Below are 16,079 nucleotides of genomic sequence, written 5' to 3'. Positions count from 1 at the left end.
AAATCCAATTTTATTATTTCCAATGCATTTTTAAAATTTAAATAAACTGAAAAAAGATAATATTTTTATAATTATTTATGAAAATGAAAAATAAAAGGCAAAAAGAAAACTACTAAATTTAGCTTCAAATATTGAATGGAATCAACTAAGGACCAATTTGGAATGTTTGTTAGTTACTGAAATTTTGAAATCGATTTGTAAAAGTTTTTTAATTTATTTTGTTATAATTTTTAATATTAAAATGTAACTTTACAGGTGAAAATGCGGATAGTGGCAATAATAACATGTGAAGATGAGTTTTATAGGTCATTTAAAGGGAATTGAATTTTTTTTGTAACCAATAATTAATTTTTAAAAAACTTGAGCTTAAAATATTCAAAATTACGTTAAAATTTCATATAAGTTTAATTTAACCAAACACAATTTATTTTAAAATTTACATTTAAAAATAAAAATTGAAAAAAAAAAACCTTCTTATACAAATGTTAGGGCAAATAATTTGGGTACTTTTGTCTTTCTTTTTTTATAAAAAAAGACTAAAGTATTAAATAAGCAACAATAGACAAATCACTAAATGAAAAAAGAATTAATTCATTTTTTAAGAAAATTTTAAACATATATAAAAACATTGAATATATTATAAACTCGTACATAGTTATAAAATCTAGTTGGGATATGAACTTCATATCCATATTATATCATATATGATAGGGATAATTATTAAGTACAGTACAAAGACAGGGATGGATTTAATTTTTGAACTTGGGCCTCTTCACAATCATCACTGTACAATGAGCATGATGAGCACAGTGGTCACTCACACTTCCAAGAACCGCCCTGCAATAATAACCACTATCATGCTTCATGCCCTTATCAAATGGATCATACAAATATTTCAAATTAATTGCATAGAACTAAACTAAAATAACATTAAAAAAGAAAACTCAAAGAAATTTAGTGATAAAAATTGCTATATATTTCCCTCTAATATCATTCTGCACTTTGCACTAGAATCAGCAAGGACTGGGAATTCTGGAAATGTATTAATATATAAGAAAATAGCTCATGGTTAATTAATGGATACCTTTTGATAGCTCCATAGCCATGGCTACCTAAAACCAATATTGTTGCGTGGTGTCTATCTACGGCTTCACACAGAACATTCCTAGCATCACCTTCAGCCACTTCCACTGTCACTTCATGAATCTGCATGTCATAAACCAATATTTTAAAAACAAATTAGAAAGGAAGGATCACCTATCATTGTATAACATTAAACTATGAACAAAACACAATTCAAAAACACTACTCATTGAAACCATATCAAATTTTTACCCTCCTTTTTATCATTCCTTGTTATTTAATCAATTGAAAATTTTACTTTTTGGTCCCTCTCTTTTTTCTGATTATTCATCTAATACAAAATGTCTATTTTATAATTTTTTAAGTTAAGAAAATTTTACAAAAATTATACACATATTTTTTCACATTACATTAAAAATTGTTTAAGAAAACATATTAATACATAACTGACATTATTATATAAATGATATATGCGAGCATTTTACATCAATATATAATTAATATACTCTTGGCATTATGATTAATAAAAGATGTGAAATGTAATTTGTCTGTAATAACCTAAATTATCAATTGCTTTTGTTAATAATATTTTTTTTAATACATGTATTGTTTTGAAATTTTCAAATATTTTAACATACACACCTTGCATTTTATTGTATTGGACAAAAACTTTGTGTGAAAATATAATATATTATTTGAATACTAAATTAGTTAGCTTGATATTTGATTTTAATGATAAATAAATATGGCAGTGTTTAAATAAAATCACCCTTTTTAAAACATTAAAAATTATGAGATTTTAAAAGTTAATACACCAGAAGGTCTGTTAATTGCGACGACTCCACACTTTATTATTCATTTTGATTTGTACGTTAAGTGGGTATATATATATATATATATATATATATATATATATATATATATATATATATATAACAATTGTCATTATTCAAACATTATTCTTATAAAATATAATATTTACAACAACATATGTTTTTTAGATTATGTATGAATTATATTTGTTATGTATTAATCACTTAAAAACAATATATATAATACTTAGGTAAAAAACACTACTTCTAGACAGAAAGAGAAGATAAGTACCGATCTACTGGAACAAATTTGCATAGCCCTTTCTATAATTTGTTCAGCAATCACTTTCAGCTGCACTTCTACTGCAGGAAAAATTTCAGACCCTAGGGCCCCTGTTCCATCAACATGTACTTTAGTACTTAGCACTTTACCTATATACACAATCAAAATTAATTGGTAAACATAAATTATTGCACTAAGTAATAAATATGACAAGTGTAATGCGATATCATCAACAAACAAAATGAAATACAAGTATATAATTTGTAGATGCAGAGAGAAGCATGTTATATGATCATGATGAGTTTTTAGTGTGTTTAATTTTTTTGTGAAATTTAAAATCATTTCAATGCTACAAGTTAAAGATAGGAGAATAGTTTACCAGGTCCTGCCATGCTCACAGCAAGAGGTGGAGAGGGTTTGGCATTGACAATAACAAGACTGAAAGGAGCATTTGGAGCAAAAGGAGTGAAGAAATGTTCTAAGGTCCACTCCAAGGCATAGTTGCTGTGCTCATGCTCATCCATCGCCACCACCATTACTCGTTTCTCTGAAGAACTCGCCATTTAATTTCCAAAACACAACTAAGCTAATAAAGACACTATTAGTCTCATCAATGTTGCTTGTCTATGGGAGTGGTATATGCATTTGTACAATCTAATGCTAATATATATATATAGCAAATTTGACATGTAATTCTTATCTCTTTTTTCTTTTAATCTATCATTTTATTTATATCAATCAAAATATTTTTTTTATGTATAGATTAAATTAAAATGTAAATCAAGCACAGGAACTAAAATTATGAATTGACCCTTATTTTTATTAAACAAGTTTGTGAAATAATCAATTAAGAACTATAAATTAACTAAAATAATTAGGCAGATAATGCTAATGTTGTGAGAAAGATGCAATAAGTTTTTTCAAGTAAATTCTTTGCACAGATTTCTTATTAAACATTATTTTCGTTAATTTACCTTAAAAAAAGAGTGGAATTGGATTTTGGTATTCTGAAGGGAAGATATTCCGATTATAATATGACTTCTTAAAATACAATATTTTGCTAGTCGTGAAAAAAAAATATTATTAAATAAAAAGGATTTCGATTATGGAATTATAGTTTATCTTAAATAATTGGATATGGTTATTATTAAAAATAAAAGCATATAATCATTTTTAAATACAAATAATCAAATTTATAACCAATCATGATGAATCATAGAATATTTAAATACTCATACAACTTATGAAATATTTAATTTTTTTAAAAAAAATAAAAATTTCAGAGTTGTCAAAATTATATATAGTCGAAATATTTAAGTAATTTAACAATATAATATGTGATTCCTATGGTTTGCTTCCCACTTTTAACAATTTCAACCGAATTCGTCAATGTCCTTTACTATTTTTGAAAGGAGACAATAAGTAATTGCATTGTGTTATTATATTTCAAATGTCCTTTGTTAATTATGAAAAGAAAAAAACAATTAATATGGCCGTTATTTAAAAAGAAATATTTTGATACATTATGCGCATAGTTTCGTTTCAATAGTTTTTATAAATTATTTAAATATTCCGTTGTTAACCTTTACCTGTCTCTAAGTAACAAAACAAACATATAAGATGAAGTAAGGAATTAAAGAGATAGCTCAAATATTTAGTTTAATTATCTTTATTTTATTATTTCTCAATTTTAAAGGGAAAGAAGAATTATAATTGAATAAGGAGAACTTTTGTTTAATTTCATTTTTACTCTTTATATTTTGGTTTACATGTGATTTTAGTCTTTTTATTTTTAATCACCCACATTTAATTTCTTAATTTTTTTAATCATTCAAATTGAATTTTTCACTCCAAAATTTCATCCAATAATTTGCAAACCTATAACATATTATTGATTTATAAAAATTTACAAAAAGAAATAGAATAAAAAAATTTCTTATATTTTTTCTTTTGCTAAGTTATACAAATCAATGATATGTTACACCTCTATAATATATTTTTTTTTAATTATTGGCTTAAATTTTAGGATGGAAGACTTTTTGAAAAGTTAGAAAAATTTTAAAAAATTACATATACGTTAAAATACAGAAAGAAAAAAAAAATACAGTTAAACTAAGAACTTTCAAAAAAATTTCCCTTTCTTTACCTTCAACCAAACACCGTGGATTTTCCTGTGAATAACTTAATTCAAATATCCGGCTGCGCACCTTGATTTTATTTTTTGTATTTTGTGGGTTAGAATTCTAATGATAATTTATAATGGTTTGGAAGCATCCCCCTCTTTGCCTATTATTGCCTTGAAACGCAAGCTGCTCTGCTTCATTTTCTGCTTTCTACTCCTATTTTGTTCTCAAGAGCCAAGACTGAAAGGTTAGGAAGCTGGAGTAAGAAACCGAGTTTCCTTCTTGTGTATGATCACATATAAATATAAGTAAAATTTTTTATAAGAAAAACCTTGGTTTTTTTCTAATACCTAATTTTAAAAATAAAAAGATAAGTTTAAACAAAAACCTGAGAAGTCACAATTTTATATGCTCAGGCAGCAGCAAGTGGCACAAGAAAAATAATTTTTTGGCCAATGGGTGATTCTATCTCCACCCTCCATTTTCTCACCAGAAATCTTGACAATTGCAAATTCCATTCTCAAAATGATGAAATCGACTTGCATCTCTCACTGTTATCTTCCTCCTTGTTATAAGGGTCATAAATTTTATACCAGTATGGCAGTCTACACATACACGCAAATTTTTAGTAACTAGAACATGGTCACTAGGGTTGGTATTAAGAATTCCAAATGCAATGGCTATTTTTTCACTATGATAAAGGAGAATCTGTTCCTTCTCCTCTTCTTCAACATCCTGGAGAACCAAATTAGGATCTGCACGATATCCCAATTTTTTCATCTGCACTAGCAATTCCTGTAGCTTGTTATTTATGGATGCTGATTGAGGATGGGATTGATCCCCACCAATAAATCCATGGATTACCCCAGATATCTCAATCCAACTACATCCTGGGCTTTTCTTGAAACCGTGATGCCTTTGTATGCTTCTAATATGTGCTGCATCATCCCATCTGCCTACAGAACTATAGATGTTAGACATAAGAACAAAATTCCCAGTACTTTCAGGCCCAAGTAGCTGAATCTTCTTTGACACTCGTTCACCCATTTCAATATTTTTGTGGGTCTTACATGCAGCAAGCAATGCACTCCATACACGAACATCAGGCTCAAATGGCATCCTTTGAATAAAAGAGTATGCTTCATCCAAGTTTCCTGCTCGGGCCAGAAGGTCTACCATGCATATATAATGTGCCATCCTTGGTGTGATGTTGAGGTTATGGCTCATGGCACTAAACCAATGTTTCCCTTCTGTCACGAGCCCTGAATGGCTACATGCTAATAAAACAGCAATAAAGGTCACATCATCCGGCTTCAAGCCTGATGCTTGTAATTCACGAAACAGTGAAAGTGCATCCATGCATAGCCCATGAATGCCATAACCAATTATCATTGCATTCCATGAAACAATATCCCTATTTTGCATTCTATCAAAAACTTGCCGACTGATATGAATTTTCCCACACTTTGCGTACATGTCAATAATGGCATTACAAATGGAGGTGTCTGCAGCGAAGCCTTGAACCACCGAGTATCCATGGCAACAAGCCCCGTGTTGTAGAGCGGCCAAATGTGAACAAGCTGGAAGTAGACCAATCATGGTTGCTGAATCAGGGTCGGATCCAGATAACTGCATCTGGCGAAAAATAAGTAAACCTTTCTCTGCATGCCCATTTTGCACAAAACCTGAAATGATAGCATTATAAGAAATGGTGTCTTTCGTGATCATTTCATCAAGAAACTCAATCGCATCTTCCATAATCCCACACTTGGCATACATTGATATCAGTGAGTTTCCTACCATTGTGTTTAGACTCACCCCTGATTTAATCATGTAACAATGTAAGTTTTTCCCTTTATTCAAATCAGTGAGCTTTGCACAAGCTCGAAGTATGCTTGCAAGAGTGACCGCCGAGGGGTTCAAGCCATAGATGCATACCATGTCATCATAAAGTCCCAAAGCATCTCTCATGGAATCACAGATGACATACCCTCCAATCATAGCACTCCAGCATATGTCATTCTTTTGGTTCACAGTATCGAAGATTTTCCGGGCATAAGATAAGTGACTGCACTTAGCATACATATCCAAGAGCCCCGTGGCAACAACCACATCACGAATGAAGATTTTCCTAACAGAATAAGCGTGAATAGCCTTCCCCAGCCCCAAGGCATTAGCTTGTCCAACTGTGGGTAAAACACACACAACAGTTGAAGAATTAGGGGTGATTCCAGCTTGCTGCATTTGGACAACTAACTGCATTGTTTGATAGTGAAGAGCATGAAGTGAAAATGCAGCAATGATGGCATTCCATGCAACAATATCCCTTTGGGACATACAATCAAATATCGTTTGTGCTTGAAACAAGTCCCCACATTTGGCATACATGTCAAGCAACGCGGTGGAAACATAGACATCGGTTTGGAGACCAAGTGTGAGGGCATGATCGTGTATTTGTCTACCAACTTGAATTGCTTGCAAAGCTGAACAGGCTTTGAGAACAAAAGGGAAGGTGAAGTTGGTGGGTGTGAGACCCAGATGCAGCATGCGATGGTACAAGTGAATGGCTTGTTGAAAGGGGCCAGTCCAAGCATAAGCTCGAATCATCATGTTCCACAAAATAACGCTTGGTTTTGGAATTTGGTCGAACACGTGGCGAGCATGTTCTGTTTGATTACGTGAGACATAGAGACGGACAAGGTTGTCAAGGATAAGTGGGTGTTGTTGATGAGGTACGTTGTTCCATTGAGATTGAGAACGAGAATTGGGTTCATGTACGTTGTTGACATGGCGGTGAGTTTGGGTGTCAATTGAGGAAAGTTGGTTCTTATGGTTTCGGATCAAAGCTTGTTCACGTTTCAAGCATCTTCGCATTTTATTCCTTGCCCCACCCAACTTCAGAAGAGAACGCTGATTTTTCGTTTCTTGTTTTCCTTACTAGCGAATTTGTAATGGGCATGCCTTCCACGTATAGAAGAGCCGTGCTACCAACACTTTTTTAATATATACTAAGATTGAGACTCATAATTTTTAAATAAATTTTAATTAACAATTTAAAAATTATTTATTAAAAAATATATTGTTAATAATTTTTTTAATTAAAAAATGTTCTTTGAACTTGGTAAAGGTGGAAACCATTTGGTAAGATAGGCTTTAAAGTTATGGTCAAGTTTGGACCATTTTCAATGGATATTTATATAAAACAAGAAAATAATACTAATAAAATAAATAAATTTATTTTTATAAGTTAATATTAACTTATACTCTTTTATTTTTTAAATAATTCTTTCAATTAACTTCTTCAAAATTTATAACTTAAAGTATATGGATTATTTTTAATTTATAAAATAAGTCTTATGCATATTATCTCTTTATTTTTTTTTCACGTAAATAGTTATTTAAAAGCTTATCCAAATTGAATTTGTGTAAGAACAACTAATATATTAAAAAAAAGTCAAGAAATTAATAAAGTTATTTAATAAATAAAAAATAATTTTAAAAAAATTTATTTGAATTAATATTTTATTTTTAAAAGTTAGCTATCAATAAATATAACAATTTTATTTTAATTATTTAAATATAATTTTTTAATATCAGTTCTTAGTTTTTAGTTTAAATAATTAATAATAGTAATATTTTACTGAAAAATATTTGTTACACTTTTTAATCTCCATTATAATGAATTTTATTTCTTAATAAAATTTATTATTTTATATATTTAAATTTAATTTTAATATTTAAAGTTAATAAAATTATTTTAAATAATTCATACTCATATAATAGTTAAATATTATTTTTAATTATTTAAATCATCGGTAATAATTATATAACTATTTTTATCAATAAGCCAGATTTAATTAACTAACTATACAATTATAACCTTCTAATTGACTTCTCAACTAAAAATGTTTTAAGCTGTTAGCAAAAAAATGTTTCAAGCTAGTTTTAAAAGAGGAGCCCAGCCCATGTAATGTATCCCAACTGTTGCTTTTACATGACCAAAACAGAAAACAAAAAACAAAAGATTTTGTTTTTCCATTTTTTTTTCTTTGAAGATTTTTGCGTGAAAATGGGAGTGAAAAAAAATTGAGTTAAAATTTAGTGTATTCTAATGTTAAAATTTTTATATTATTAATTAATTAAAATATATTGTGAATATATTTTTTTATTAATTATTACAAAAGTCAATAATTTTTACTGTTATAAGAATTTATAATTGGATGATAATGTAATTTTTTTACACTATATTTAAATTAAATTTATAAAATAATTTTAATATAACAAAAATATATTTTCTCTTCTTTCAAGTCATTAAATATTTAAAAATAATAAATACATTCTTATATAGTATTTTGAAAGACTGAGACTCCAATACAAGCTAAATAATATATTTTGCTAACTTTTTCTTCTTCTTCTATTTGGTTGCCTTTGACAGGAGGCAATATGGATTTCTTAATAATACAATATGTCTTCTTGTGTAATACATTTTGAATTAGTGAAAAAAAATATATAAATAATATGTATTTTTATTTGATTAAAAAATTAAATAATTTTTATTTTTAAATTTAAATTTCAACATATATTTTTAATTTTTTCCTTATGATCTGAATATAATATTGATGACAACAATCATTTAAATATTTTGTGGTATTTATCTTATTTGGTATGTAACTTTTTTTTTAAATTCGAGACATAACCTTTGAAAAATTTTATGAGAAAATGAGAGTGAATATAAACTATGAGTTTAATTTAATGCATCCTAATATAAAAACCTTTATATCATTTAGAATATTATAAGTATAATTTTGTTATTAATTGTTATAAAATTTAATGATTCTTATTGTTATAACAATCCACAATTGGATAACAGTATAAAAAACATTATCAGTATATTTAAATTAAATTTATAAAATATTTTCCAAAATAGATTTAATAACAAAAACAATATTTTTGCTTATTCCAAGTCATTGAATATTTAAAAATAAGAAAATCATTCCTAATTTATACAATACTTAAATATATTATATTTTGAAAAGAGTTTCTATATAAAGTTGTTTTATTAAAAATTGACTTATTAATTTATTTTTATAATTTTAAACAAAACCTAAATTTACTAAATGGATTTCATAATTTTAATTTCAAAATTTAATTTATTATGAAAATATTTTGTTAAAGACCCTGAAAAACCAAAAAAGGAAACGAGAACAAAGGAAAAAAAATTATTGAAAATAGGGAATGTAAAAGGCTTTGGCTTTATTGAAGTATTTTGAAATGATAATCTTGTGTTGCATAAATGAGTATCACGCTCCCTCAATAAATTTTCAAGGGTTTGGCTTTGTTGAAGTCAAACTGTCCATGGTCCTATCATTTTTATACCAAGTCTTCATTTGTCACTTTTCCAAATTACTTACTTATTGCTGCAAGAGCAAGTTTCTTGCTAACTAAGTTTTCTTACTATCTATTTAATGAGGAGTTTAATTATAAGAAGACTCTGAAAAAAAGTATCTATAATAATTCAAATCTTAATAATGAAGAACCATATTTGAATTTGAATGGAAAAGTGCATAGACTCTGAATACTCCACCTGTGTATATCACATATCATTGTTAACTTGTTCATTTTGTATACTAAGCTTATTAAATAGAACGTTAATTCTCTCTTCAACTAACAAAAACCAGAGATCTAACGTTTGACTATTACGCAAGCTTTTTATTTAGCTGTTGGTGTCAACGCACCCTTAATATAATTTTAAATAGAAAAACATAAAATTGTATTTGCTATTAATTTAAAGTTTGTTAAGTTTTAAGTTTATGATTTGTTTTAATTTAAATAAAATGATAAATATATCCTAATTTTATCACTTTACACACCTATTCACTTATTTATTTAATCATTAGAACTGATTCAACAGGATGACGTCTTCGTTGAAATAAAGCATAAACTAATGGTAAAAGAAAAAAAAAATCCATCTATTGTGTGCACATGCTGTAAACTATCAGAGAACTTATCAAATATTTTATATTATTTTAAAAAATAATTATTTTTAATGTTTTATTATAATAATAAATTTGTATCATGTACTTATGGACACAATAAAAAATCTTATGAAAAATAATAACATTGCCTGAAACAGTTTTAACTTGAACAACAATAACGAGTGATATATGGTAATTCTTTTTAGGAAATAAATGTGAGAACTTCTGCATTGAATTCACGAGACATGGCATTTTATTCAAAATAAAAATGTCCTCTATAAGATAAAAAAAAAAAGGATAAAATTGAAGTACACCATCTTATATATATTTTTTGAGTTAGTTATTAATTAAAGTTAAAAGTTCAGCTCAATATTAATATATATCTGTAATATTTTTTTTTTATAAATGATTAAAATAACACTGTAACTTCAATTTAAAATATTAGCATATGTTTGATTTAATTTGTGTAAAATATAATCATTTATTTCAAACACATACCTAACTTTTGTCTGATAAAAAATATAAAATAAAAAACAAAGTGAATTTACTGTTAATTTTAATTGAATTTATAAAATATTTTAATATACAAATTTAATTTAAACACAAATAATATAAATGTTTTTTTACCTACTAATAAATTATAATATAAATAAAAATAATAATTTCTGTATTGAATAATATAAAAATCAACATCAACAGGGTATTTTAATTAATTAGGCATGCACTAAAATGAACATCCTAATATACATAAAAATAAACATATCACTTGATTATATATTTTGTAGATGGGCACTGAAGGAAAATAGAAAGGAATAAAAAGAAGCTTTTGATTAAAGTTGAAAAAGTATATATTGAAAATACATGGAGCCCACTAATGATGTGAAGCCACAAAAAGTATCGAAACTGTCAAAATCTGTCTGTGATGGGCCCACCAGCTGGACACCTCCGATATAAATCCAACACTGACCGTCTTCTTAGTTCATCACTTCATGCAAACTTGTTTTTTCCTTCTTCAATTTATGTTGGGAGAAAACGTTAGTTATTGCAACCAATAAATTATCAACAGCGAGTCAATGCCCGAACCACACACTTTTTTCATGATCTGCTGGCTAATATGGGAACATGAACAAGGTAAAGACCATGTATGGTGCGTTCTTGACTCCCTCTTCTAATGCTTCCAAAACTAATGTGCAACACTCCTAGTAGCAAACAAAAATAAAGACTTTATTTAACCCACCAATGTACCCCAAAAAAGACCAGACCTTACCTTACCCCAATAAGCTAGAACAAATATGGTAGTTGGCTTGGTGTGAGATTGAAATGTAACGCAGCTTCAACTTTGAAAGCAAAAAACAACTAGCTCTACCACCACCACATAAACAGCTAGCAGTTGTAAATAATGAGGCTTCTGCTTCCCATGAGGGGGCATTCAAAGTCCCAACTAACCCAAAAGATACTTCTCCCACCGGCAGAAAGAGACTATGAAGTCTGAACCACTTCTGGTAAGCATATTTAAGGATGGTAGAAGAGTAAAAGCCAGGCATCATCTGATTCACCAGGAACTAGGTGGGACAACTCAAGGAAGCCTTTATTTGTTGGATAGTGGAGCCAATAAGATTATTAACAGTTGTCACTGACTCCATATTCAGCTTGGCAGATGGCAAACTGCTCACTAGAATCTGGAATGCAACTGTGACTAGTGAACCACCACTGCTCCCTATGTTCCTATTTGCATTTGAACTCGTCGATGCTCCATCTCCTTCTTGCTCGGCCTGGCCGTCAGGGGAAATGGTAAATCCTGACGGTAGTAGTGGTATGTATGAAGGGTCTTCGCCACTCATTGCTATGTTGATGGATGGTAGATCAACTGGGCAATAAACCACTAGTGAACCAGATGAATCTATGCAGCTCTCTTGGAGTATTAACATGTTGTTCTGACTGGTGTTGAAAGCCTATATATGAGCATGGTCATGGTAGAATTTAATTGTAAAGGGAATGAAAAAAGGTTTCTATTGCAATACAAATAAAAAGGGAAAATAAACTTCAATTGGGCCATGAAGGAGAGGAAGATAGTCTTACTCTAAGAACTGATATACTGTTACCCGGGTGTGAACCATTTGCTATGTGAGCAACCTCTTGCACAGCATTACCATTGGAAAGAACATCCCACTAAAGAGACAAAAGATAAAATAAAATTAGAAAACATTTTCAAGGTCACAACATCAAGTAAGTGGATTGACATAGCTAGGTCTCAGTCTCAACCTGGGGTCTTTTTCTTTCATCCTTGAAGAAATTGAACACAGTGTGTGGAGGCATGGGGAGCCAAATGGTAGTGGCTGCACTTAGCACCACACCATTAGGTTGTCCAGGATCTGTGCTTTTCTGAACAGTGACTCTGACTCCAATTTCATTCAACCCAGAGAGCGTGGTCCATCGGTGGCCACTTGATGTGCTAATGCTGGCACAGAAATTGGTCACCATCCTTTGAGCAAGTTTCATCATGCTCCTCTTACCCTCAGGAGATGAAATTACTGGAATTCAAATCACACGTCAAGTAAGAAAAATATAAATTATTTCACGTAGATGGTGTGAATGATAAGATATAATATATATACCTCCTCCAAGATCCCCGGTATGACTGCTTGTAACCATTAGACAGTTAAGTCTTTCACACATCCTCTGAAGAGTAGCAAGCCATCTTTCAGCTCCAAATGCCAATCCACTATAAATAAGAGTTCTGTAAAGGCGATGAGGTAGAGTTTTATCTTCAATCTCTACGTGTTCAACCCAAGTAATCTACACGACAACTTAGAAGAGTAACTACAGATGCCTGTTAATGGTTTCATTATTTCATGCCAAAGCATATTATTTAACATTTAATTACCTTGGAATGCCCATTAGGCATGTCCTGGATCAAGCAACCAGAAGGACGACGATGAGACCGAAATTGAGGGGCGAAGTGGTTGTCTTGGGGAAAATCATAAGAAACATCAACTATAGCCCACGTGCTTTGCTCAATTTGCTGACAGTAACGCAGGAAGTAGAACTCCCGAGTAGAAACAAGTGGAGAAAGCACTAACAACTCTTCATACATCTGAATAAAAAAATGGTTAAATGGAAATGGGTACGAAGCATTTACTAAAAATAATAAACATATTTTATTTGCATTGCATCTTTATTCAACTTACCAACTGCAAAGAACCGCTGCAACTACCCATCATCCCAGAAGATATGACTTGAACAGTCCTTGCCGCAGAAACAATAGTAGGAAAAAGTTCCATCCACTTGTTCTACAAAATGAATTATAACATTTGAGCAATTAAAAATACATGCAAACAAGAAGAAAGTGAAAAAAAAAATAAAAATTACTGGGTCCATGAACATGTCTGCCAAAGCCAAGCTATTGATGGATACAACTCGAGAATCTCGGGATGCTTCCACGCGAACATTAGGATTCTTGGGCCGAGCGTTGGGCTTGGGGAACATTCTTTCGTAGGTATCAAAATTAAGAACATCTCTCCCGTCAGTGTTTGACTTCATCCACAAAGGTTCGTTCGTGTGCAAGAGCCTCAGTAATTCTTCCATGGCATTGGAAGCAATGTCCGACACAAGTGACTTGTCCATGTCGGAAAGGCAAGGAGGCTGATAAGGCAAATTTGGCACAGAAGAGGAAGTGCCTGCAGGGAGAAGATCAAGATTAAGGGAAGGAGCAGGCCCAGGCCCAGGCCCAACCATTCCTTGATTTCCAAAACTCGCCATGGACAAGTCCAAAGACGATATATGCATAGGCTGAACCGGGGGAAGTTGAGAAATTGGTCTTCCAATGTACTTTGCAGCAATACTGGATACTCTATCAAGCTGCAGAATTTGAATACTTACAATTATTTTTTTTATAAAAAAAAAAAGGAACGTTTTGATTTGATTATACGAATTTTAGTAATTAAAAACGACCTCTTCTTTGAGATGGGCGTTTTCCAAACGCAACTTTTGGTCATCAAAATAAGAATCATCGTTGAGAGGAGGGGCACCGCAAGAAGGGCAAATAACGTTTTTCAGGGCCTCTCTGATGGCTATGTTCTCGCAACGTATCTTGTCGTTGTCTGCACGAAGAGCGCAGTTATCGGCTCTTTCGTGCTGGGCCTTCATCTGGGTCCTGCGGTTCTGGAACCAAAATTTGATCTGCCTCGGGGCTAAGCCCAATTCTCTGCTTAACTGCATCCTCTGTTTCTCGTCTGGATGGGGGCACTCCTTAAACATTCTGAATCACAACAAAGTGCAATCATTATATAATAATAATAATTATTAAAATGAAAATAAAAAGAAAAGTGCAAATGGGGTGGCTTACGACTCAAGCCTCTGAATCTGGTTGGCTGTGTGACGATGGTAACGCTTTCTCCTTCCTTGGGAATCCGAACCATCTTGCTCCCCTGGGGACTGCGACCCACTGCCTCCGCCACCGTACTCCATTTTTACTCTACCTGTAAAAGGAAGAAAGAAATGAACGGAATTTGAAGAGATTGGTTATGGTGTTGGTAGCTACGTATTAATGCTATAAAATGATGGCATGACACAGGTAAAGAAAGCAAATTGTTTAGCTTAGCAACCTGCGAGTGAGAGTGAGAGTGAGAGTGAGAGATAGAAGAAAGCAGAGAAGTGAAGTGAATGGTGTTTTATGAGTGAGTGTGGTGAGAGGTTTTAAAGCATTGAGAGTTGAAGAGAGAAAGAAACGTGTCGTCACGAATCCTACGAAGGACGATAATGGTATAACCATCGGCAGCTTTAAATTACCTCGCCGGTCCGCTCTTCTTTGCCCTGACATATATGCCCTCACTCTTCTCTCTGTGTCTCTCTTGTTTATGCCCCTAAATTGTCTTTTTCTAACACCTAGCTATAATGTTTTAAATGAGGGAAGAGGAATAAAGAAAAATATTATTATAAATAATGCAATAAATGTTATAATAAAAAACATAAAACTATAAATAAAAACTGGGTATTAAATGAAGACTTTAATTTTATGGTTTTTTAATAAATAAATAAATATTATAATTAATTTTTAAAAAGTTGTGTACAATAAATTCATATTATAATTTAAAAAAATATGTATAATATTAAATTCTCAAATTAATGAATTATATATTAAATGAATAAAAAAATCTAATTGAATAATTTTAAATCTTTTTACAACACCTTCCACAAATTTTCTTAGTTGTTAAATGAAAAATAATTAAATGCGTTTTATGGATTTAAGAATTAAATGCATTTATATTTTGATTTAATATTTGTCTAATTAACTATTAAGAGAATATAGTAGGATGATATAATATTACTTTAGGAGTCATGAGTGAATGTTAGTTGACTCATGCAAATAAGAGTATGAAAAAAATTTAATAATCCATAAATTTTAAAAAATATTTTTATCTTTTATAATAATTACTAGTTCTACACTTTTAAAGTGCAACCCCATTAGAAAAATGGAAAATATACGGTGGAGGATTACTCGTACAATGCCCCAAAATAATTTGATCACGGTGGTTCTATCAATCATTGTTATTTTCAAAAAAAGAAAAGTTCGATATTTTGAGAAAAATTGCTAACTTTTTTCCCTGAATGATACAATTCTAATCAATAGGCACAAAAAAAGGAAAAAAACTTTTGTTAATAAGGATTTTCTGGTTCATAAAGCAATTAAACATATTCTTTTTGGTATGTGCAAAAATGGATGGTCTTTTCACTATATTGATTAGCATCATATTCTTATCAAACAAAAACGTGCGTTTATTATGTATCTATCTATCAACGGATA

General features: G+C 30.4%; 3 protein-coding genes across 3 annotated transcripts; all 3 read right to left on the bottom strand.

Annotated features, from left to right (window-relative positions):
* Nucleotides 1–749: 749 nt before the first annotated feature.
* Nucleotides 750–2,741, bottom strand: LOC113856306 (universal stress protein PHOS34-like). The gene is made up of 4 exons (XM_027488079.1): nucleotides 2,558–2,741; nucleotides 2,188–2,279; nucleotides 1,085–1,206; nucleotides 750–837 (listed from the first exon to the last, which is right to left on the bottom strand). Exons 1-4 carry the CDS (start codon nucleotides 2,739–2,741, stop codon nucleotides 750–752), a joined length of 486 nt encoding a protein of 161 aa, XP_027343880.1.
* A 2,017-nt stretch (nucleotides 2,742–4,758) lies between these two features.
* On the bottom strand, nucleotides 4,759–7,235 carry LOC113856321 (pentatricopeptide repeat-containing protein At3g16610). Its single transcript, XM_027488103.1, has one exon. The coding sequence runs from the start codon at nucleotides 7,173–7,175 to the stop codon at nucleotides 4,788–4,790; it is 2,388 nt and encodes a 795-aa protein (XP_027343904.1). The 5' UTR covers nucleotides 7,176–7,235; the 3' UTR covers nucleotides 4,759–4,787.
* Nucleotides 7,236–11,838: 4,603 nt separating this feature from the next.
* On the bottom strand, nucleotides 11,839–14,743 carry LOC113856470 (homeobox-leucine zipper protein HDG11-like). The gene is made up of 9 exons (XM_027488289.1): nucleotides 14,622–14,743; nucleotides 14,228–14,534; nucleotides 13,646–14,134; nucleotides 13,465–13,566; nucleotides 13,161–13,370; nucleotides 12,892–13,072; nucleotides 12,539–12,807; nucleotides 12,356–12,445; nucleotides 11,839–12,228 (listed from the first exon to the last, which is right to left on the bottom strand). The coding sequence occupies exons 1-9, from the start codon at nucleotides 14,741–14,743 to the stop codon at nucleotides 11,839–11,841; spliced, it is 2,160 nt and encodes a 719-aa protein (XP_027344090.1).
* Nucleotides 14,744–16,079: the final 1,336 nt, after the last annotated feature.

This window comes from Abrus precatorius, unplaced genomic scaffold (genome assembly GCF_003935025.1).
Source record: "Abrus precatorius isolate BTA unplaced genomic scaffold, Abrus_2018 Scaffold11, whole genome shotgun sequence".
In the NCBI taxonomy this organism is placed as follows: domain Eukaryota; kingdom Viridiplantae; phylum Streptophyta; class Magnoliopsida; order Fabales; family Fabaceae; genus Abrus; species Abrus precatorius.
Note: the sequence above shows the minus strand (reverse complement) of the source record. Positions and strands in the feature narration are given on the sequence as shown.